At 42.8% G+C, this 21,688-nt stretch overlaps 2 protein-coding genes across 5 annotated transcripts in view; one reads left to right on the forward strand and one right to left on the reverse strand.

The window, feature by feature from the left end:
• Positions 1-1,091: 1,091 nt before the first annotated feature.
• Positions 1,092-18,827, reverse strand: LOC142651339 (E3 ubiquitin-protein ligase NRDP1-like). Of its 4 annotated transcripts, XM_075825915.1 has the most exons (8): positions 18,482-18,649; positions 10,587-10,673; positions 10,398-10,484; positions 9,081-9,294; positions 5,615-5,754; positions 5,385-5,547; positions 3,381-3,501; positions 1,092-2,039 (listed from the first exon to the last, which is right to left on the reverse strand). In XM_075825915.1, the coding sequence occupies exons 4-8, from the start codon at positions 9,284-9,286 to the stop codon at positions 1,800-1,802; spliced, it is 870 nt and encodes a 289-aa protein (XP_075682030.1). In that variant the 5' UTR covers positions 9,287-9,294; positions 10,398-10,484; positions 10,587-10,673; positions 18,482-18,649; the 3' UTR covers positions 1,092-1,799. The 4 variants fall into 4 exon arrangements, with proteins under 4 accessions (XP_075682030.1, XP_075682029.1, XP_075682032.1 ...); XM_075825914.1 differs by lacking the exon at positions 18,482-18,649 and adding an exon at positions 18,788-18,827 and having other exon boundaries at positions 10,398-10,673; XM_075825917.1 differs by having other exon boundaries at positions 5,717-5,754; positions 10,398-10,673.
• A 36-nt stretch (positions 18,828-18,863) lies between these two features.
• Positions 18,864-21,688, forward strand: part of RAD54B (RAD54 homolog B) — a 63,403-nt gene continuing 60,578 nt past the window's right edge. Inside the window, exon 1 of the mRNA XM_075825912.1 lies at positions 18,864-18,996. The gene's annotated coding sequence lies outside the window, so the exon portion shown is untranslated. The remainder of the gene's footprint in view (positions 18,997-21,688) is intronic.

Here is a 21,688-nt window from a genome sequence, read left to right on the forward strand (position 1 = left end):
GTCTTTTTTTTTTTAGGATGTCAAGACACCTATTGGAGGTTCCTTCTTGGGCCAGAACTGGTGTCACAGGGCAGCCAGCGGTCCCAGACCCTCAGTGTGTTCAATTTGACAGTATGGCGTATAACTTGCCTTTACTAAATTAAATGGGGCTGTTTGATTTGATTATCTCTACTCTGTTGCATTCTAGAGGGCCTGCCACATGCAGGGCATATACCCGGGTCATTGGCAGTTTTAGAAGGTGGTTCCTGCCACACTAGTTGGCCCCAGAAGATCTGTCCCTTTATGATATATTGCAGTTTCTCTAGGATGACTTTGATAAAGGTCTTAGGCCTAACCATCGAGGTACTGGCCAAGGAGCCACTGGTAAAAAGTGTTTTGTCACAATTATCCAAAAGCTGAGAACTAGGAAGCTTCCCAGATGGGACCTGCCTATGGTTGTCTAAAAGCATGTTTGAGTCATTTCAGGAGGCTAGGCTACTCCTGTTATCCTACAAGATGTTACCCTACAAGATGATCACATCCGCTAAAAGGGTCAGTGAGTTCCAGGCGCTGGCCTGCAGAGAATTTTACCTTTTGATTGTGCCTGATTGAGTGGTTCTGAGACCTTTGCCATCTTTCTCACCCAAGTGCCCGTCCTCTAACATCAAGCAGGAGAAAGTACTGCTAACTTTTTGTGCTGATCCTGTCTCTGAGGAGGATGGAAAGCTATGCACATTGGATGTGGGATACTGCCTCAATATCTAGTTGGTAGAAAACTTTTTTTGTGACCACCTGCAGGACAAGACGGGTCACAAGGCATCAAAACCAACTTTAGGAAGATATCTAGAAGATAAAATGCACGGCGCCACATAGTGCAGGTCACCAGAGTTGGGTGAAGGAATAGAATGCAAAAAGTGGCAGTTACGCTCACCTGTAGGAGTTGTGCAAATTCAGGTACAACTCTGATGTAAGCTGGGTAGGATGTTAATTTCAGCTGCAGCTAAGTCCCAACCGGTAGCGAGATCGATAAAGCAATAGGAGCAATTAAAGTAAAATTTCAAAAAGATATATAGGACTCCAAAGAATCGCTGCTGACATTAATGGCAAATAAGTTCAATTATAATGAAGTCTTTATTTGTGGCTACGCGTTTCAACACTGTACTAGTGTCTTTATCAGGCAAATACATACAGGAAGATGGCATTCAATGAGTAAGAAGTAGTTCCCATCCCAGCGGGTGTCCGAGCTCTTTCCACTAGAGCAGCCTTTGGTCGAAACGGGCATCGATTCTTATCGAGAACATCTGCAGGGCTGCCTCATGGAGCGCCGCTCACACCCTCTGAGAAGGCTCTTTTGGATGTTCGGTTATTCACTCTGCTGTTTCCCACCCTTAAGGGATCTTGTTACATCCTCATAGGCCTGTGCTGCTGCTATGGGCATTCAGGGAAGTGTGAACTTACTTTTCGGCAACCGCATCGCAACACTGCAGCAATGCATGGAAAAAATGTTGCGGCCTTGCCGCGTTTCTCATCGGTTTGGCGCACTACAACAGCGCGACTACTGTGTGTACATGCAAACTGGGAGAGGAAAGGACTTAGGCTGATTAACGTTTTGACACCTGTCCTACAACTAGCAGCGGGGGATTAACCCTAAATGCCTCTGCGGCTGCTTGGACTACAGGATAGAGGAATAACGTAAGTAAATGTTGTAACTTCTTTTTTATCCCAGGTCTTCTAAAAATAAATGACGCTGAGAACAACGGTTACAGGATGAAAATCCTCACTAGATGCTGCCTATTGACTGGAAACTTCTCAATAATATCCTATCCGATGATTGTAACCTCCCTAGTTCTTCTCTTGAGGATTTCGAGGCGACTTAAAGGATGGCTGCTGGAAGTTTTATGTATTTCATCGTTGTTCTTTGTTCTGCACTCTCGCTGTAAACCTTTCAGAAGTTCCATCAGCTCTCGCTTCTCCAGGTTTGCCTGCTCCAGGTCCTGCCGGTGCTGTCTTTCTGAGGCCATCAGAGTCCGCACATCTGATAGGAGCTGTGACATCTGACTCTGAAGGAATAAACCAAGTCAAAAACGGTGTACAAGAGAAGACATAAAGGTAATCAAACCATTATTGAGAAAATTAACAGCAGCGATTATTTTATAGCATGTTCAGTTTAATAATAACATGAAATAAGCACCTTTGTAATATAAACCTTAAAGCGATTCTTCCCCTTTAACATCGTATCATTTTAGGCCCAAAATTCTGTACAGATTAATTTCTTAATATATATCTTTATAGCAGTCAGATCTTTGTTTTTCTAGATTTAAATGAAACACTATGGCAACCTGCAGCCACCACTAGGGGGAGACTAGGGACTTCCTGCATACTATGTGTACATTGAACGCAATAATAAAACAGTATGCACTAAGCTCCCTCTAGTGGCGGCTGACGGAATTTATATGTGGACGTAGTCATGATAACCAGAATGAAAACATTGATGCTACAAGAAAATATATTTTTGCATTTCATGACTAGGCACCTTTCTATATAAAACGTTTTATAGTATTATCCAAGAATTTAGACTTGCGTCTATAATCTGGAATTTCACATAACCAGAAGCAGAGATAACAAATTATGAAACCCCTCAGATTGAAAAAAAAAGTGATAGTGGCAGATTTTATGTTAGCATTTTATTATGAAATTCAAAGAACACCATAGAACAAATCACTGTATCATACGCGATCTACAGAGGTGGTGGAACTGGAATTCTATGGTAAAATCAGCCAATTAGAGGGGTGGTCTAGTCTAGAAAACCCATTCTTAAATACCCTATTTTGCTCTATGAGCTCTATTTAGGATACTCATCGATTAGCCCAGTCGGGGAATAGTTACCATAGAGGGTCTTTCACTCTGCATGCTTCAGAAGGTCCATGCTTTACATAGACAGCCTATTGATAGGCTCTGTGTAATGCATTATTTCTCCAGTGATAGCGCTGCAGGGAAATTGAGCACTTTCTGCCACACAGATTAAAGTTGATCAATGGGGTATTCAGCAGTGAGACACCCTGTGATCAGTTTATTGTTGGGCGACCCTACTAACAAAAAGAGATTGTCAACCCCTTTGATGACTGATCATTTATGATCTATTTTTCTCCGGCTCCATCTGCCATATTTTCTCTGTGCATAGTTACAATAGTTTGTAATGTTATTGGCCAAAGATACCGCCAAATGGTTGTGCATCTAACGGCCCTTTTAACCTAACAGGTCCCATTATCTCCATACTAAAGGAATTTTACTGTATATGTTGTTTTCTGTATATGTTGATGCTCATGTAAATTTGTGTTCATATCTTTCATAAATGGAAATGTATTTTTACACAGCTGAAATGGGAATAGACACATAAATACCTTCAGCTCTTCTATCTCAGCCTGTAAAAGACTTTCTTTCTGGACCATGTGTCGTCTCTGTGAGTCAAGTCTTGATTCCATCTCTTGTTTTGTCTCCTCCACTCTGCATATAATTTCAGATCTAAAAGTTGACATACAGTTCAGTAAGTGAATACCGTATAACCCTAATTCTAAACATGTGATGATGATGATAATACAAAATGAGATTGTAATGGGTCTGTTTCCGGAGATTTTTTATGATCTTTGTAGTTCTCAGATATTTATAACAGCAAACGGTGCTTTATGGCCTGTTTACATCTTCATGACCAACCGCTACAACAACGCCTCTACCCTGTGCCAGTCACTGCACTGGTTGCCCATCCCCTTCAGAATAAAATTCAAACTTATTACTCTCACCCACGACGCTCTCCCCAGTGCCGCACCTCCTTACATCTCCTCCCTCATCTCTCTCTACCACCCTACTCGCGCTCTACGTTCTGCCAACGACTTTAGATTATAATCCAGCATAATCCGAACCTCCCACTCCCGTCTCCAGGATTTCTCTCGTGCTGCACCCGTCCTCTGGAATGTGCTACCCCAGACAATCAGATTAATTCCCAATATCCACAGTTTTAAATGTGCCCTGAAACCTTTTTAGACATGCCTATAAAATTCCCTAATCTGACTCCTTTCCTTGGCCCTCCTTCTAGATTAGTCATCAGAATAAGATTCCCTCACACTCCTTCTCTTCATGTCCGTCATACACGGATAGTGGCTGGTGACCGGCTCATGCAGCTTTATGTTACCGCCGCATGTGTATAAAAATGGCCGGACCATTGTACAGAACAAACACTATTACACTTTGTGTCTCCCTTATGTCCTCATAGATTGTAATCTCTTGCGAGCAGGGTCCTCACTCCCCAGGTTTGAATTGTAAATGATCTTTGTCACTATGTAATGTCTGATATTGTTTGTTTCATGTTCCCTCCAAATTGTGAAGTGCTGCGTAATATGTTGGCGCTATATAAATAAAGATTATTATTATTATTATTACATTGATGGGCAACTCGTCCTTGTGCCTGCAGCCCATTAATTAACGTGCAGAGTTTGAAGCCACTGGGCGCTCCTGCACGCAGTGCCATCGGCAGGATCGGTCTATCACACAGACAGTCTGATCCTGTACTATGACAGGGAACTGAAATAATCATCTACCGGTCACAAAAAACCCTGAGCACAGCGCTCATATTAAGCGCTGTGTTCCTGAATGCAGGAGCCGCTACTTCTGCATTTGTGCTGTTTCTAAGGAAACCTGTGATGTCAGTAATGACGTCATAGGGATTCCCTGTGCAGAGGAGGCTTCGAGGCATGCAGAGAAGATGCAATATGAGTCTTCTCTACATGTCTGTGTATACAGATCACTGGTAACAGTGATCTAAAGGGGTGTTACTACTAGGGTATGTTCACACGGACTATTTTCAGACGTTTTTGGTCACTGCGTGTGAACATACCCTTAGATCACTGTTTTTAGTAATCTGTATACAGGGACAGCAGGGAACACACAGTTCCTGTGTTCCCTGCTAACCTGTTACTCCCACAGTAAAAAAATAAAAAAGCCCCCTTCTGCCAAAAAAAGTTCACACCTCTTCAAACCCACAAGCAAACATTTTAGACATTCTGTGTGATACAAACATGTCATGTATCTGGAGACATCAGGTGATCAGGAATCAATACGTGTCGCGGTCACAGCAACTTACAGGACAAAATGTGGTCACATTCGCTTTGACTAACTGCGATGCAGGAAGTGCAACACAGTGATCTTTGGTTGTGCAACCTGTGTCGCGGTCAAAGTCGCCGTGTAGCCCCAGCCTTATGTATAAATATAATCTATGTAGAAAGTTTAGTAACTTGTATTACTGAGTTACAATCTGTATCAACAATATCTCTGATCAGGTAGTTGTCAGGTCAGGTACCAGATGTGTCAGATTGCAAGAAGATGAATTGTTCTGTGTGTGTAAAGATTTTTACCTTAGAAGCTCAAGTTCTGTTCTGAGTTCAGCGATACAGTTATGCCGTAAATCTTCAGCGCTTAGAATGGTATAACCACAACCACTGGGGCATTCCCGGCTCCGATGTTCACACACTGCCAGGTGGCTATCCAGATGTCTTCTCTCAAACTGGACAGGACAGCCTAACACAAGGAAACTCACTCAGAACTTTACTTACAATGGGAAGATAATGAACGATCAGGAACTCACCGGCATTTATACAGGACATAGGACAGTATTCACACTCTCTCTCATGTTTATCTATAGATTCCAAAGAGCAAACCATCTCACAGCCACTTCTGTAATTCTTACACTGGATCTGAAGTCGGCTTAGATCGTTCCGCATGTACCTAGATGAATACAGAAACATATTATAGTTGAATACATTTTTTAAATATAATCATTATTCAACATACACTATATGCACAAAAGTATTGGGACACATCTCTTAATCATTGAATTCAGGTGTTTCATTCAGTGCCACTGCCACGGTGTATAAAATCCAGCAACTCACCATGCAGTCGCCTTTACTAACATCTGTGAAAGAATGGGTCGTTCTAAAGAGATCATTGAATTCAGTTGTGGTCCTGTAATAGGACGTCACTATATCAACAAGTCAGTTCATGAAATTTATTCTCTCCTAGATATTCCATAATCAACAGTGAGTGATATTATTATAAGTGTAAGTGTTTAGAAACCACAGCAACTCAGCCACGAAGTGGAGACCAAGTAATGTTACGGGGCATGGTCGCCGAGTGCTGGGGTGCATAGTGCATGAAAGCCACTAACACCCTGCTGACGCCATAACTGCAGAGCTCCAAACCTCCTCTGGCATTAACATCCGCACAAAAACTGTGCCGGGAGCTTCATGGCATGGGTTTCCATGGCCGAGCAGCTGCATGCCAGCCTTACATCACCAAGCACAATGCCAACATCAATGTCTGACCTCACAAATGCTTTTCTGGATGAATGGACAAAAATTCCCAGAGACACCTTCTTGTAGAAAACCTACCCAGAAGAGTGGAAGATGTTTTTTCTGCAAAGAGGAGACCAACTCCATATTAATGTCTATGGATTTAGAATGGGATGTCATAACAGCTCCTGGAGGTGAAATGTGTAGGCACACCAATACTTTTGACAATATAGTGTATGTTACAAGTAATTACTCAACCACAGTACTGGGCAACTCTGGTGGCCTGAGGGGCACTTGTTGCCCAACAAGGCATGGGTATGGGGCCTCTTTCTACAGTATAAAGCTTTGTGCATTCACCCGCTGCACTGTCTCATGCTTTGCTGGCAAGATCAGGCCTGTTTTCTGTATGGGCATTACCAGCACTTAAAGGGGGTTTCCTACAAAAAGTACAAACTATTTAGCCTTAGTATGAAAATCCCAGAAGTATGGCATTAGAAACCATTAAGACTTTCAATGCACCTACAAAGGTCTGCAAGTCTTGTGACTTCTGCTCTGTACAATATATTATAAAAGAGTAGAGGGTTTACAATCATGTCAGGTGTAAAGGCACCAGGGTAAATAACAGTTTTAAGGGGTTCACATTACAATATTGCTAAGAAACAAAGACTGGAAATCCACAGGATATGCCATAAATGTCAGATTGGTGAGGGTCCCACCACTGGGACCCGCATCCATCTCTAGAGCGGAGCCCCATAATCCCAGTTCTACCTTTCTCGGCTCCCGCTGCCTCCCGGCCACTTCCTGATTTAGATGGTCGGGAGGTATGAAAACAGCGTAGCTCGCTGAGCTACGCTGTTTCCATAACTCCAATAGAAGTGCTAGGCAGTTATGGAAGCAGCGTAGAATGCGAGCTACACTGTTTCCATAACTGCCATTCACTTTTATGGGAGTATCGTAACTCCAGACCATCTAAATCGGAAGTGGCCGGCAGTCAGCGGGAGCCCAGTAAGGTAGAACGGGATTTTGGGGGCCCCGTTCTAGAGATAGGTGCGGGTCCCAGAGGTGCATCCATATCCATTTATGCATCCTGTGGATATGCCATAAATGTCCCTGATGGGCACCCCCTTCAAGAGTGAAAATACACATAGTCTCTCCCATACTGAAATCACAAAAAGATACAACCTATCCTTAAGCCCCACTGCACCTCATAAGAGTAATATATAGTGTTCAAATAAAAATGCCCCATAAGCTTAAGCCACTGTACCCTAATACATCTCAGCACCAAAATCGCCTTAAAGTGCATCTGTATACAGTACGGGACTGCTATGTGTCTGCCTAAATGGCACAAAAATGTACAGTAGTTTGTTTAACAGGTTATTCCCATCTTACAAAGTGTTGGAATATCACTAGTATGTGCCATCACTTTATGATTGGCGGTCCAATCTCTGGGACTCCCGGTAAACCTGACATTGAAGGGACTGCAGTGCTGATTTAGCGCAGGAGAAGTTTGGCAGCAGGCAGGGACAATGAATGACTGAGAACAATGTTGAGTTAATTTAGGCTAACCTGGGGTGCGGAGTCTAAGGATAGTCTCTAGGATAGTTCCCAATAAATGGTTGGGCTACAAATGGAGGGTAAGAAACGTTTCATGGTAAAACAGATCCGGGTCAGTAACAGGCAGGCAATGTCAGGTCCAAGACGACAAGGTCAGGTTCAGGCCAGAGGTCGGTACACGGATAATCAGATCATGGGGTCCAGACGAAAGCCAGGTAAATCACAGGAAAATCACAGGGACCAACAGGAACAAATGGCAGGAAATTTAGCACCAGCTCTGGTAAACAAGTACTACAACACTGGAGCAGTTCCCCTGTAAGGTTTAGGAGGAGTGACGTCACAAGTCGGGTGATGGTTGCGCGGACAGGTTTTAGCCACCGCCCACTGAGCAGGGGGAACGCCGCAGTTTTTAAAAGTAATATTAAATATTCCTAGATAGTCACATTAAAAGGAGTTCTCTCACTACGACAACCCCTGTCCATACACTCCATGTGCCGGAATGGAGAGCCGCTGTGTAAGAGTGGCGCCGGAGAAACCAGCGCATCCATGAATAACATTTTAATTGCCAGCATGCTTGGTTACATTTCCGCTGCAGCGGTGGCTGATCACTGAGAGGTACAGAAGCCGGCTTCTTTTTAAAAATGGGTTATCTTCACAAGACAACCCCTTTTATGGAGACCTACCAGAAGAAACCCCAAAAAGGTTCTTTTAAGTACATTAAAATAATTAACTTCCAAGCTGAGACATGATTCTTTGAAGTCACAAGCCCAAAGCCTGAGGCTGCACCACTGAGAGAGGAAACATTTCTCCTGTGTTATCAACAAATACATTGGTGTTTCCACATATACAGGCACACCTGGCACTATTAAAGCCAGGTAAGTATAGGGCGCACATTTGTTCTCAGTACATTTTGTATACACTAAGTGTAAATGTAATTTTGTGACACAGAATACACTGCTGAAATTTTGTGATACAGAAAACCTTTACGTGAATAAGATGTTATTTTGTGCCACAAAAAACGACTTAAAAAAGATCTCACGATTCTGTGGCACTGAATTTATTGGGTGTTACAGAATAAGATTTGGGCATATATTTTATTTGCTAAAGTCATTTGCGCACCCCATAGATAAGAATTTGATTTTGTTGTATCGGGTGATTTGAATGCACACGAGGTCTCCATGACAGTGCTGCACCTGACAATATTATTACCTGTGCAATGGTCTTAGGTCGGTGACAGAGAGTCCTTGTCTGTCCTCAGGACAGTTATTGTGGTGAACGAGCCATCCATGTATACATGAAGCACAGAACGCATGCTCACAGGGGGCTTGTAACGGGTGTTCAAGGACATCCCGACATATACAGCAGAGAAGACCCTCATTCACGTAGCCAAGAAAACGCTCAATGTCAAAGCCCATCACTTTGCCTGAAAGAAATGACATGTATTAGAAATACTGCGAGATTGCAAAATTTAAAGGGTCTCAAGGACCACGTCTGCTGGAGGGCACTATTTATTAAAGGAGTTCTGCTGCTGTAGGGGAAATTTAGTATTACATGGCAGCCATTTAAGGGAATAGTCGTCTACGTATACATAAATGGGCCGGGTCTGTCGTAGTCGGAATTGCTCCCGAAACTACTAAGATCAGATGTCCATTAAGGACTGGCTGGATCCTCCAGGGACCCTCTTTGATGTCCAAATGCCTAAAAAGGGTATATGGGGAGGGGTTTCTCCATAAGACCCATGCACACGTAGCTGGTTTGTTGCAGATTTTTATTGTGGATTTTCAATTACGCAACATGCTGTTCTGGATGTTCACTTGAATAGGAGCAGAGCTTCAGTACTACAGCATGGCCACTATGCAGTGTATGGAGCCATCTGCTTCCTGCACCGACCACTGCATAACATCTGATGCCCAGAACAGCTGATCGGTGCGGGGTCCGGGTGTCGGATCTCCACCGATCATATACTGAACCTATCCTGTGGATAGGTCATCAGTATAAAAAACGTCCCCCAACCTGGACACCCCCTTTAATGCAGTTTTTGGCTCTTCAGCTTTATTTTAGGCAAACACAGGAGTGGATACACTGACGTTGCCCAACTACTAGGTAGCATGTATTAAATAGTTTCTTCTTGCACTTTATTACTTTTACAGATCATGTTAGATATTGTTGTTATACATCTTGGTGTGCATCATATTTATCATGACGGATGATTTACAGAACTGTTATATTTGGTCTGACAGTGATACCGTTGCAGTAATTGCAGTCATTGTGCTAGTGTCGATCCTTCCATATAAAATGTCACAGTCTACATTGAGACCTTTGAACTCCATCTTATGTGCCTGTTAATGACTGAGAACCCCTTTACGCGTTTCCACCCATTAGATAATTGTAACTTGTTGCTAGCAGCTCATACTTTCCCCACTTCTCATGCTTTAGTGACGACCTTGTGACGCTCAGTAATTGTAACATGATGACAAAGTTTTTGGATTGTGACACGATAAACATATATTAATGGAAAACACTTACCCAATGATGTAAGGCTGCGTAGTCTAGGAGAGGACCGAGACTCGGTGATACTGGACAGGGGGTCGTCACTGGAATGTTATTCCCTTCCTGCATTGTAATGACAAAGAAAGAAGATCACCAGTGTTTCCTAAGAGACCGCTCTCTGGTGACCGGACAGCCGCTGGTTAATCTCAGTATACAATACTCCACTGTTCACTTGGAAAACAAATCCCTGGGTAGTAAAATTCTGCACCGTCATACATGGATGGAAGAGAAGAATGGGCTGCGCGGTTATATCTGTAGAGTAAAAAATGAAAAAATTAAATTATCTACATATCTTGTTATTGCAGCTTTTCCAACTAATGACTTTTAAGACGTATATCCCCAGCATGTGCCATAATCGTTTGATCAGGTGGATCTCATAGCATTGATCCACCACCAACTCTGGGAATGTGGGCGCCTGGTCGGGCTCTCAGCATACAAGGGGCCACGCATGGGTGGTCATTTTCTGTTATCTCCTATGGGCAATATGGCAATGTGCACGCTCGTTTATTTATTTCCATATCTCCCAAAGATTTTAAGGGGGAATGGAAAGTGGGAAATATTTGCATAGTTTTATCCACTCAGATCACTGACTCTTAATTTGCATATTGTTGTCTTGGTCAATCTAAGAAGTCTCATGTGTAGGCCCCTAAGTTGGAAGTACTATTCATGAAGAACTCAGAGGAATCACATGAAGCCACTCAACGATTCTAAGGGGGCTCAGTAACTGGAGGTGCAAATACTGCAAGCTACCTTATGGCTCCCGGATCAGCATTTTGGGGTGCATTGTTATGCTTGGCTTTCCTTCACCTTAGACAAACTTTTAGTTTGCTGCCCTTGTTCTGTATCTAAATACCCTGGCCTATGTAGAACAGATTGTTGGTACCTCCTGAGTACTGGCACCAATTCCCACTAATCCTACTTCTAGTTGTGCCCCTGCACAACTAATAGATGCCCCAATCATGGCCTTACACATTAGACAATACTCGTCTTAACCTGCCCAGAAGTCAGATGATCTTATATGTATGGGGGCCTCCCGACTTTCCCTGTCAAGGGGACGGACATTCAGTCAAGTTATCTTGACTGGCCTGCATGTGGTGCTCATAGGGACAAAGCAGGATCCCGTGATACTGTTGCCCATAAACTAGTACTAGTAGTATTGTGTACATATATATATATATATATATATATATATATATATATATATACTACCGTTCAAAAGTTTAGGGTCACTTAGAAATTTCCTTATTTTTGCAAGAAAAGCAGTTTTTTTCAATGAAGATAACATTAAATTAATCAGAAATACACTCTATACATTGTTAATGTGCTAAATGACTATTCTAGCTGCAAACATCTGTTTTTTAATGCAATATCTACATAGGTGTATAGAGGCCCATTTCCAGCAACCATCACTCCAGTGTTCTAATGGTACATTGTGTTTGCTAACTGTGTTAGAAGACTAATGGATGATTAGCAAACACTTGAAAACCCTTGTGCAATTATGTTAGCACCGCTGTAAACAGTTTTGGTGTTTAGAGGAGCTATAAAACTGACCTTCCTTTGAGCTAGTTGAGAATCTGGAGCATTACATTTGTGGGTTCTATTAAACTCTCAAAATGGCTAGAAAAAGAGCTTTCATGTGAAACTCGACAGTCTATTCTTGTTCTTAGAAATGAAGGCTATTCCATGCGAGAAATTGCCAAGAAACTGAAGATTTCCTACAACGGTGTGTACTACTCCCTTCAAAGGACAGCACACACAGGCTCTAACCAGAGTAGAAAGAGAAGTGGGAGGCCCCGCTGCACAACTGAGCAACAAGACAAGTACATTAGAGTCTCTAGTTTGAGAAATAGACGCCTCACAGGTCCTCAACTGGCAGTTTCATTAAATAGTACCCGCAAAATGCCAGTGTCAACGTCTACAGTGAAGAGGCCTCTCCGGGATGCTGGCCTTCAGGGCAGAGTGGCAAAGAAAAAGCCATATCTGAGACTGGCTAATAAAAGGAAAAGATTAATATGGGCAAAAGCACACAGACATTGGACAGAGGAAGATTGGAAAAAAGTGTTATGGACAGACGAATCGAAGTTTGAGGTGTTTGGATCACACAGAAGAACATTTGTGAGATGCAGAACAACTGAAAAGATGCTGGAAGAGTGCCTGACGCCATCTGTCAAGCATGGTGGAGGTAATGTGATGGTCTGGGGCTGCTTTGGTGCTGGTAAAGTGGGAGATTTGTACAAGGTAAAAGGGATTTTGAATAAGGAAGGCTATCACTCCATTTTGCAACGCCATGCCATACCCTGTGGACAGCGCTTGATTGGAGCCAATTTCATCCTACAACAGGACAATGACCCAAAGCACACCTCCAAATTATGCAAGAACTATTTAGGGAAGAAGCAGGCAGCTGGTATTCTATCTGTAATGGAGTGGCCAGCGCAGTCACAAGATCTCAACCCCATAGAGCTGTTGTGGGAGCAGCTTGACCGTATGGTACGCAAGAAGTGCCCATCAAGCCAATCCAACTTGTGGGAGGGGCTTCTGGAAGCATGGGGTGAAATTTCTCCCGATTACCTCAGCAAATTAACAGCTAGAATGCCAAAGGTCCGCAATGCTGGAATTGCTGCAAATGGAGCATTCTTTGACGAAAGCAAAGTTTGAAGGAGAAAATTATTATTTCAAATAAAAATCATTATTTCTAACCTTGTCAATGTCTTGACTATATTTTCTAGTCATTTTGCAACTCATTTGACAAATATAAGTGTGAGTTTTCATGGAAAACACAAAATTGTCTGGGTGACCCCAAACTTTTGAACGGTAGTGTATGTATATATATATATATATATATATATATATACAGCAAACATAGAATGGTGACAGCACCCTGCGACACTAATGTCACCTAAACCACTAAATATAAATAAATATGCACTAAAGCTAAATCTACTTACAAATAGGGAGGTTCTTAGTGCACATTTTGATCAAAAAGTGTTAGCCCACCTGCCACGACAAGGCGACCTCTGTAAGGTGGGAACCTACGCTGCACATACACCCAGAACTGGGACTAAGCCTACATATATACCTGGGGATGGTAGGATCCAGCATTGAACTGATTAAAATCACCCAGGGCAGAATGGGAGGAGTGCAAGAACAACAAGTGGAGGCAGTCACTAACCCCACATATATGGATACCATAAGCACAACAAAAATTTGAACAGCACATTCCAACTAAATGATACAAAATGTATGCAGGTGCAAGAACACCCATGACTGCAGATATACAGCAAACATAGAATGGTGACAGCACCCTGCAACACTAATGCCACCTAAACCACTAAATATAAATAAATATGCACTAATATATATACAGTGAAGTTAATAAGTATTTGATCCCTTGCTGATTTTGTAAGTTTGCCCACTGTCAAAGACATGAACAGTCTAGAATTTTTAGGCTAGGTTAATTTTACCAGTGAGAGATAGATTATATTAAAAAAAAACAGAAAATCACATTGTCAAAATGATATATATTTATTTGCATTGTGCACAGAGAAATAAGTATTTGATCCCCTACCAACCATTAAGAGTTCAGCCTCCTCCAGACCAGTTACACGCTCCAAATCAACTCGGTGCCTGCATTAAAGACAGCTGTCTTACATGGTCACCTGTATAAAAGACTCCTGTCCGCAGACTCAATTAATCAGTCTGACTCTAACCTCTACAACATCGGCAAGACCAAAGAGCTTTCTAAGGGTATGTTCACACGTAGTCAACAAAAACGTCTGAAAATCCAGAGCTGTTTTCAAGGGAAAACAGACCCTGCTTTTCAGACGTTTTTTTACCAACTCGCATTTTTCGCGGCGTTTTTTACGTCCGATTTTGGAGCTGTTTTCATTGGAGTCTATGAGAAAACAGCTCCAAAAACGTCCAAAGAAGTGTCCTGCACTTCTTTTGACGAGGCTGTATTTTTACGCGTCGTCGTTTGACAGCTGTCAAACGACGACGCGTAAATAACAGGTCGTCTGCACAATACGTCGGCAAACCCATTCAAATGAATGGGCAGATGTTTGCCGACGTATTGTAGCCCTATTTTCAGACGTAAAACGAGGCATAATACGCCTCGTATACGTCTGAAATTTGGCCGTGTGAACATACCCTTAGGATGTCAGGGACAAGATCATAGACCTGCACAAGGCTGGAATGGGCTACAAAACCATAAGTAAGACGCTGGGTGAGAAGGAGACAACTGTTGGTGCAATAGTAAGAAAATGGAAGACATACAAAATGACTGTCAGTCGACATCGATCTGGGGCTCCATGCAAAATCTCACCTCGTGGGGTATCCTTGATCCTGAGGAAGGTGAGAGCTCAGCCGAAAACTACACGGGGGGAACTTGTTAATGATCTCAAGGCAGCTGGGACCACAGTCACCAAGAAAACCATTGGTAACACATTACGCCGTAATGGATTAAAATCCTGCAGTGCCCGCAAGGTCCCCCGGCTCAAGAAGGCACATGTACAGGCCCGTCTGAAGTTTGCAAATGAACATCTGGATGATTCTGAGAGTGATTGGGAGAAGGTGCTGTGGTCAGATGAGACTAAAATTTAGCTCTTTGGCATTAACTCTACTCGCCGTGTTTGGAGGAAGAGAAATGCTGCCTATGACCCAAAGAACACCGTCCCCACTGTCAAGCATGGAGGTGGAAACATTATGTTTTGGGGGTGTTTCTCTGCTAAGGGCACAGGACTACTTCACCGCATCAATGGGAGAATGGATGGAGCCATGTACCGTCAAATCCTAGGTGACAACCTCCTTCCCTCCACCAGGACATTAAAAATGGCTCGTGGCTGGGTCTTCCAGCACGACAATGACCCGAAACATACAGCCAAGGCAACAAAGGAGTGGCTCAAAAAGAAGCACATTAAGGTCATGGAGTGGCCTAGCCAGTCTCCAGACCTAAATCCCATCGAAAACTTATGGAGGGAGCTGAAGATCAAAGTTGCCAAGCGACAACCTCGAAATCTTAATGATTTACAGATTATCTGCAAAGAGGAGTGGGCCAAAATTCCATCTAACATGTGTGCAAACCTCATCATCAACTACTAAAAATGTCTGACTGCTGTGCTTGCCAACAAGGGTTTTGCCACCAAGTATTAAGTCTGGTTTGCCAAAGGGATCAAATACTTATTTCTCTGTGCACAATGCAAATAAATATATATACTTTTGACAATGTGATTTTCTTTTTTTTTTTTTATATAATCTATCTCTCACTGGTCAAAGTAACCTAGCCTAAAAATTCTAGACTGTTCATGTCTTTGACAGTGGGCAAACTTACAAAATCAGCAAGGGATTAAATACTTATTTCCTTCACTGTGTATATATATATATATATATATATATATATATATATATATATATATATATATATATATATATATGTGTGTGTCTGTGAAATAGGGACCAAGATGTGCAGTTTTGCAAAACTTTTGGGTCGTTCAACAGTCACTGTCCATAAAAGTCAATGGAAAGTTTGTGCAACGAAATCAGTCACACAATAATTTCATTCATGTCTATGGGGAGAAAAAGGAAGTTATCCATCTTGAATTATATGAGTCCCATCATGTGTCTCGAGTTGCAGAGTACTCGTAGCCCTATATATGAAAACTATAAAATATCTGGGTATCCCCTAGTACAGAGCTAAAACGACTTTTCCCACAATGTACTTTATAAAATTTCATTGGTGGATGTGGTTGCTGGTACCCACACCCGTCCTGAGAATTAAGGGGCTCTTGTTCCCGTTCTTGATGTTCAGGTGGCGGAGAGAACCCAGTATACTGAAGTGAAATGGATATAAGAAAAAAGCTGACCACACTCGCCATGTTTCTGTATCATGTATGTTTTAATGGACAGTGACGGCGCACTCTTCATCACCTCTCTGTTAAGGAGACGGGGCCTCTTTGTTCTTGGAATCATTGGAGGTCCCCAGTGGTTGAACCTCCATTGAACAAACTTTTGCAGCCTATCTAACTGACACATCATAGAAGTTAATTGTGGGGAAACCCATTTACTATAATCCACTTAGTCCTAATGGTTACAATGGTGACAACCCAGGAACAAGGACCCCAACGCTGTCCATAACTATTGGGCCCGGACATTGATTTGACCATGAGATGACCTTGTGTGACTACCTGCTCTTTACTATATTGAGGTACATTTACTAATACTGTTATAAGCCAGCAGATTGTACTTGCAGAATAGCTTACACTGCACTGTGCCATTTTTTGTAATGCAATTGAAATGCAAACTTAGAGTAACTTCATTGATGAATTTGCCTACCTTAGTGATATTTATTAAAAGGGTTGTCCAGCTTTAAAAAAAAATGTTTTAAATAAAATCTGTCCAGCTTCTAAAATAATTAATAAGCCAATACTCACCCCCAACGATCCCATGGTGCCCGACGTTCTCTCTATTTACATCGCAGCAGTGATGATGTAGCCTACCGGGACCTGACCGCTGCCACCAATCATTTATTTTTTTTAAAGCCGGACGATTCCTTTACTACAGGAGTACCGCTGAGTGGTATGCCAGTATGTAACTTTAGTGTAGCATGCATCATATTCATCAACATGGTGCAATGCTTGCAGAATGCGGTGCAGCTATTGAGCTATGCCAGGTCAGACCAGGTCTGCACGGAGATTTGTTACGTTTTCGCACACTGAGCAGTTTGCCCCATGGGTAGCATTGCCATCTACTTAAAAATACCAAACAGATGTTAGGTATTTTTTTACGGATACATGGTGGGTGTGGGGGGCTTGACTTCCACTCAATTCAGACAGACAATGACTTCCTGTTAGGCCTGGTTCACATCGCGTTTCTTCCTTATCCGTCTGAGGTATAAGTCAGGAGGAGTAACGAAGTATATGTCTTGGGGAAGGTAGCGGCTTATCCCACTGTATAGGCATACAGTGGATACTTCCCTCGAATTCCCCGGGCAGAGCATTACTTGAAGCGCTGTGCCCCCGGAAGCACCTGACGTCACTGTTCATATATTTTTGGCGTTTGTCAGGCTTATAGAGCCCTATGGACACGTTTAGTGTCGTACACGTTACTTGTAGATATGAATCCGGCCTGACTCAGTCAGTATCCTCCTCTGCTTTGGACTCTCGTGGGGGTTGTGCAGGCGGGTCACACATGTCTGGCTGCTGAATGTTAGTGTCTCTGTCTTTCTGCTGCCTTGCCCGCTACAATCTCCCGCTGGCGCCAATCCCACACTCCACCTAGTCCTGATGCTGCGACGTTCCTAAGGCAGGGCAGCCTGGCAAGAGAGTATCCATTCCGAATAGGAAGTAACCCGGCTGCGCGCACGATGGGGAAGATTTACCAACTCTCTCACATTTAGACAGTGTAAACTTAGACCAGGCAGTCAGAACATGCAACCAATTTATCAAAGTTGCGCACGCTGTATGATAAATTTGGCGTATTTTGCTAGACATGTAAGACACTTTTCTCTTCCTTATACCACCTCTCGGTTGGTTGGCTGGAGCATGTCGGCGTCTTTTTAAGCCATGCCTCTTTCCGCTAAACCATACCCATTTTCTGGACTTTTTGAAAGTTTCTATGAGACGTAAACATCTGTTCTTTTTCAAATCAATAATAAAATGTGTCTAAATTGATTTGTGCCACAATAGGGCGCAACATAGGCCAGAATTCTGCCGCAACAACAATAGTAAATCTGCCCCACTGTCTGATGCAAAAATATCCACACTTGCTATTGATGGCAAACATGTTTTTACTTGCACTGGCCTCCTCCTGTCAGTACCGACTGGGCCGTTGGTTTACAGGCCTGGTGGCCACCCTTCCGGTAGGGCTTGCGAAGTGTCAGAAAAAGGAGGTGTGACTTATTTACCAAAAAAAAGCGCCCACTTCACCGCAATAAAAAGTGGAGGTGAGCCACAAAATGCACGGCCCAGAGTAGTTTAGTCGCTGCGCCATTTATCAAAGAACGTGTCCCGTGTTTATACGGCGCCCGCTACACTAGTGCTATGCTATTATTAATACATATGCCTCACTTTGTTTCCATAACTCCTACTGAAACCTGTAGATTTTTTTTGTCTTGGACATCAGTGGGGAACCAGTAGCCATATAAGACCATTATGACTGTGTAATTGGTTATTTGCCCTGTCTTGTACATAGGACAACTCGCTGTCACTAGAACCTTAGCACGCATTATTATTGTTTACTCGGCTGCTCTTTTTTTTTTTTCAATAAACTTTATGTAGAACATGCCAATCGTTGCTACGGTAACGATGCGCGCTTGCTCGACTGTTTTTTTTTTCTCTTCAATAAACTTTATGTAGCGGGTGACCCGTGCTTACATTCCCTTTCCTGGCATCTCGTTGCTAGGAGACACGCGGACTTTTTTTTTAAAATTGAATTAACTTTATTTAGCAGACAAAAGCAGTAAGTTCATTACCTCTTTGATTGGGCGACTGAAGGGAATTGGCGGGTCGTGGTGCATGCTGGGAGAGAGGGAAGTTTGAGTGGTGACCCCGGCTGATTTAGGAGTTGCTTGATGCTCCCGGGGGTGAGTACGGTATTTGTATTCTTCTACATAGGGTTCTCTGAGGTCATGGCACCATAGTATAGATATGACAGAACGTAATTCTGTGTGTCTGTATATATCCACGTATGATAGCTGTTAGATAGGAATACAGCGATGCTTATTGGAAAACTGTTCTAGTTTACTGAAAAAATTGGGTGACTAATGATATGATCGCTGTCAGCATGGGTTGTATGGTAAGTGTGCGCCATTATGTGGTGATACCCCCCCCCTCTGTATAACGCTGCTAGTGATTGGGAGATGTAATTACTGGTATGTTCGGAACCGGTAACGATTTTTATCTTCCGCACACATAGCAGTATGCGGGCCTCCGTATTTTTTAATGGGACATTTTGGGGGAAACCTGTGGCGTAAACGACGTAACTTTATTCTGCGATTGATTACGATGATACAAAACTTCTATCTATATATATATATATATATTTTTATGTTTTACTACTTTTGCACAAAAAATAGTATCTGTTTTTGTGTCGCCATATTCTAAGGCGTAACGTCTTTATTTCTCCCCCCGACGTAGCTGTATGATTTATTTTTTGTGGGACGATTTGTAGTTTTCATTAGTACCGGTTTTTTTTTTTGTTACTAATGACGTTTTGATCGCTTTTTATTGTTTTTATGGAAGGCAGGGTGAACAGAACTGAAATTCTGGCATTTTGTTTTTATTATATATTTTTTACAGCGTTCCCAGTGCTGGTTGAGAAACGCAATCATTTTATAGGTCCGATCATTTTGCATGTGGCGACATGTTTTTTTTTTTTTTTTTTTATAATAAAGCATTTTTTAAGGGGAAAATGTTTTTTGTTTTTTTACTTAGTATTTTTCATTTATTTATTAGTAACTTTATTCAATATTTTTTTTTATTTTTTACACCCGCTTTTGTGTATTACTCTGGCCAGTGTATTTTGCTTCTGGCAGGGCCTAATAGACCTGCACTAATGGCAGACCTGGGGGCTGTTAGGTCCCCGGCTGCCATGGAAACCATGGGGGCTAGTGGAATGCAGGGGGTGGGGTGGACAGATATGGCTTCATCCCTCTGAACCCACTTAAATGACCCCAGCAGCCAAGGGGTTAAACAGCCGGAATTGGAGGTAACTGATCCCGGCCGCTAGAGCAGGAGTCTGGCTGTCGATAGGCATTTCAACACCCGGCTTACGTCATAGTGTTGTGACAAGGCGGCGCTGGGGCATAAGTGTTCTTAATGACTGCCATAAAAAGGTGTTAGGGTGGTAATTAAGGAGTTAAAGTGACTGTCTCAGGATGACCTCTCCTGTCCATATGCCTTATTAGGGCAAATGGACATCGTAGAAGGGGAGTCCACAGCTTGTGCCAGAATGGGACGTCTCCCTTGTAGACCCGGTGTATGCGTTTCATGGAAGGCCATTGATTTGATATATATAAAAAAAAAAAAGTATGCCTAGAATAGGTTGACCCATTCTCGTTGTGCTGCGGATGTCACCCTATGCATTGACAGGGTGAAATCCGTGGCATGAAGAATTTTGAAAACACCATCCACGTGTATTGTGTGGCAAATTGCAGTGAATTCTCGGAATGTCTAAACATACCCCAACACCACGGGATACAGGAATTGAAGGAGTAAAAGGATGCTCGTATAAGTACTGTAGTAAAATATATATTTGTGTGTAGTGGTTTTCTGAGATCTGGCCCAACGGTGGAAATGGCGTGAAACATAAAAAAAAAAAAATTGACTCACCTGACCAATCCCATGACGTTCCAGCGCAGCAACTCTGGTGCTCCCCGTCTCTCTTTGCTGACAGTGCTGCAGCGCTGACGTGCCTGTATACTGACGTAATCGCTGCAGCCAATGCTGATGTGCCATGTACCACGGAGGCAAGTGATTGGCTGCAGCGATCACGTGTTCTGGGGTATATGGGCATGTCATTGCTGCAGTACTGTCAACAAAGAGCGGCAGGGAGCACCTGCGCAGGAATGATAGGGGGTTTGTCTAGTATGTAATGGGTCATCATCTACTTTATGGTATTTCTCTCCCTATGCCGGATTTTTGCCTCTCTCGGAAATCCCCAGGCAAACAAATGGTACGTAAAGGGGTTGTCCGAGAGTATAGGAGAAGAAACTGCTGCAGGAAAGGAAGGCGTGGCAGGGAATGTGATAAAATAACTAACCAAACGTTACTCGCCTATTAATAAACTCGCCATTGATCCTGCGCAGGTGCCCGGTGTTCCCCGCTGGTCTTTGTATACTATACCTGCAGCAATGTGCCGTACATCCATGTATCTTATTACATCTCCTGCAGCTGGCTTCTCTTCTTATACTCTCGGACGACCCCTTTTAATTTCCTGGAAATAGCGGTAGAGCTCATTGTAGGAATCGCCATTGCCCGCTGTGGTTGAGATTCTGTGCTATATTGGGTCGCCATGCCTCAGGGGGTGACTTGCCACACGTTGCTTGATCTCTGCTGGATATGGCTCAAAACACAATGGGGCAGATTTATTATCTTTGCGCCTCTGTTCTGGCGTCTCGTGCAACTATTTTCTTGGTGCATATATTGTTGGCCAAATGTATTAATGCGTGCGCCAGAAAGAACCTTGATTTGCAACGTGCAAGCCACGTCTGGTCACATACTTAGGATATGGCTGTGGATCAGTTGAGTCGTGAAATGCGCCAGATTTAACACTTA

Source organism: Rhinoderma darwinii, chromosome 5 (assembly GCF_050947455.1).
Source record: "Rhinoderma darwinii isolate aRhiDar2 chromosome 5, aRhiDar2.hap1, whole genome shotgun sequence".
In the NCBI taxonomy this organism is placed as follows: Eukaryota; Metazoa; Chordata; class Amphibia; order Anura; family Rhinodermatidae; genus Rhinoderma; species Rhinoderma darwinii.

What these genes read in the sequence shown, in the direction of transcription:
- LOC142651339 (XM_075825914.1), bottom strand. Translation starts at nt 9,286, where the DNA reads ATGGGCTTTGACATTGAGCGTTTTCTTGGCTACGTGAATGAGGGTCTT. An exon ending in GACCTAAGACCATTGCACAG is followed by an intron (nt 5,755 to 9,080) that starts GTAATAATATTG and finishes GTATTCATCTAG; the next exon opens with GTACATGCGGAACGATCTAA. An exon ending in CTGAGATAGAAGAGCTGAAG is followed by an intron (nt 2,040 to 3,380) that starts GTATTTATGTGT and finishes TTATTCCTTCAG; the next exon opens with AGTCAGATGTCACAGCTCCT.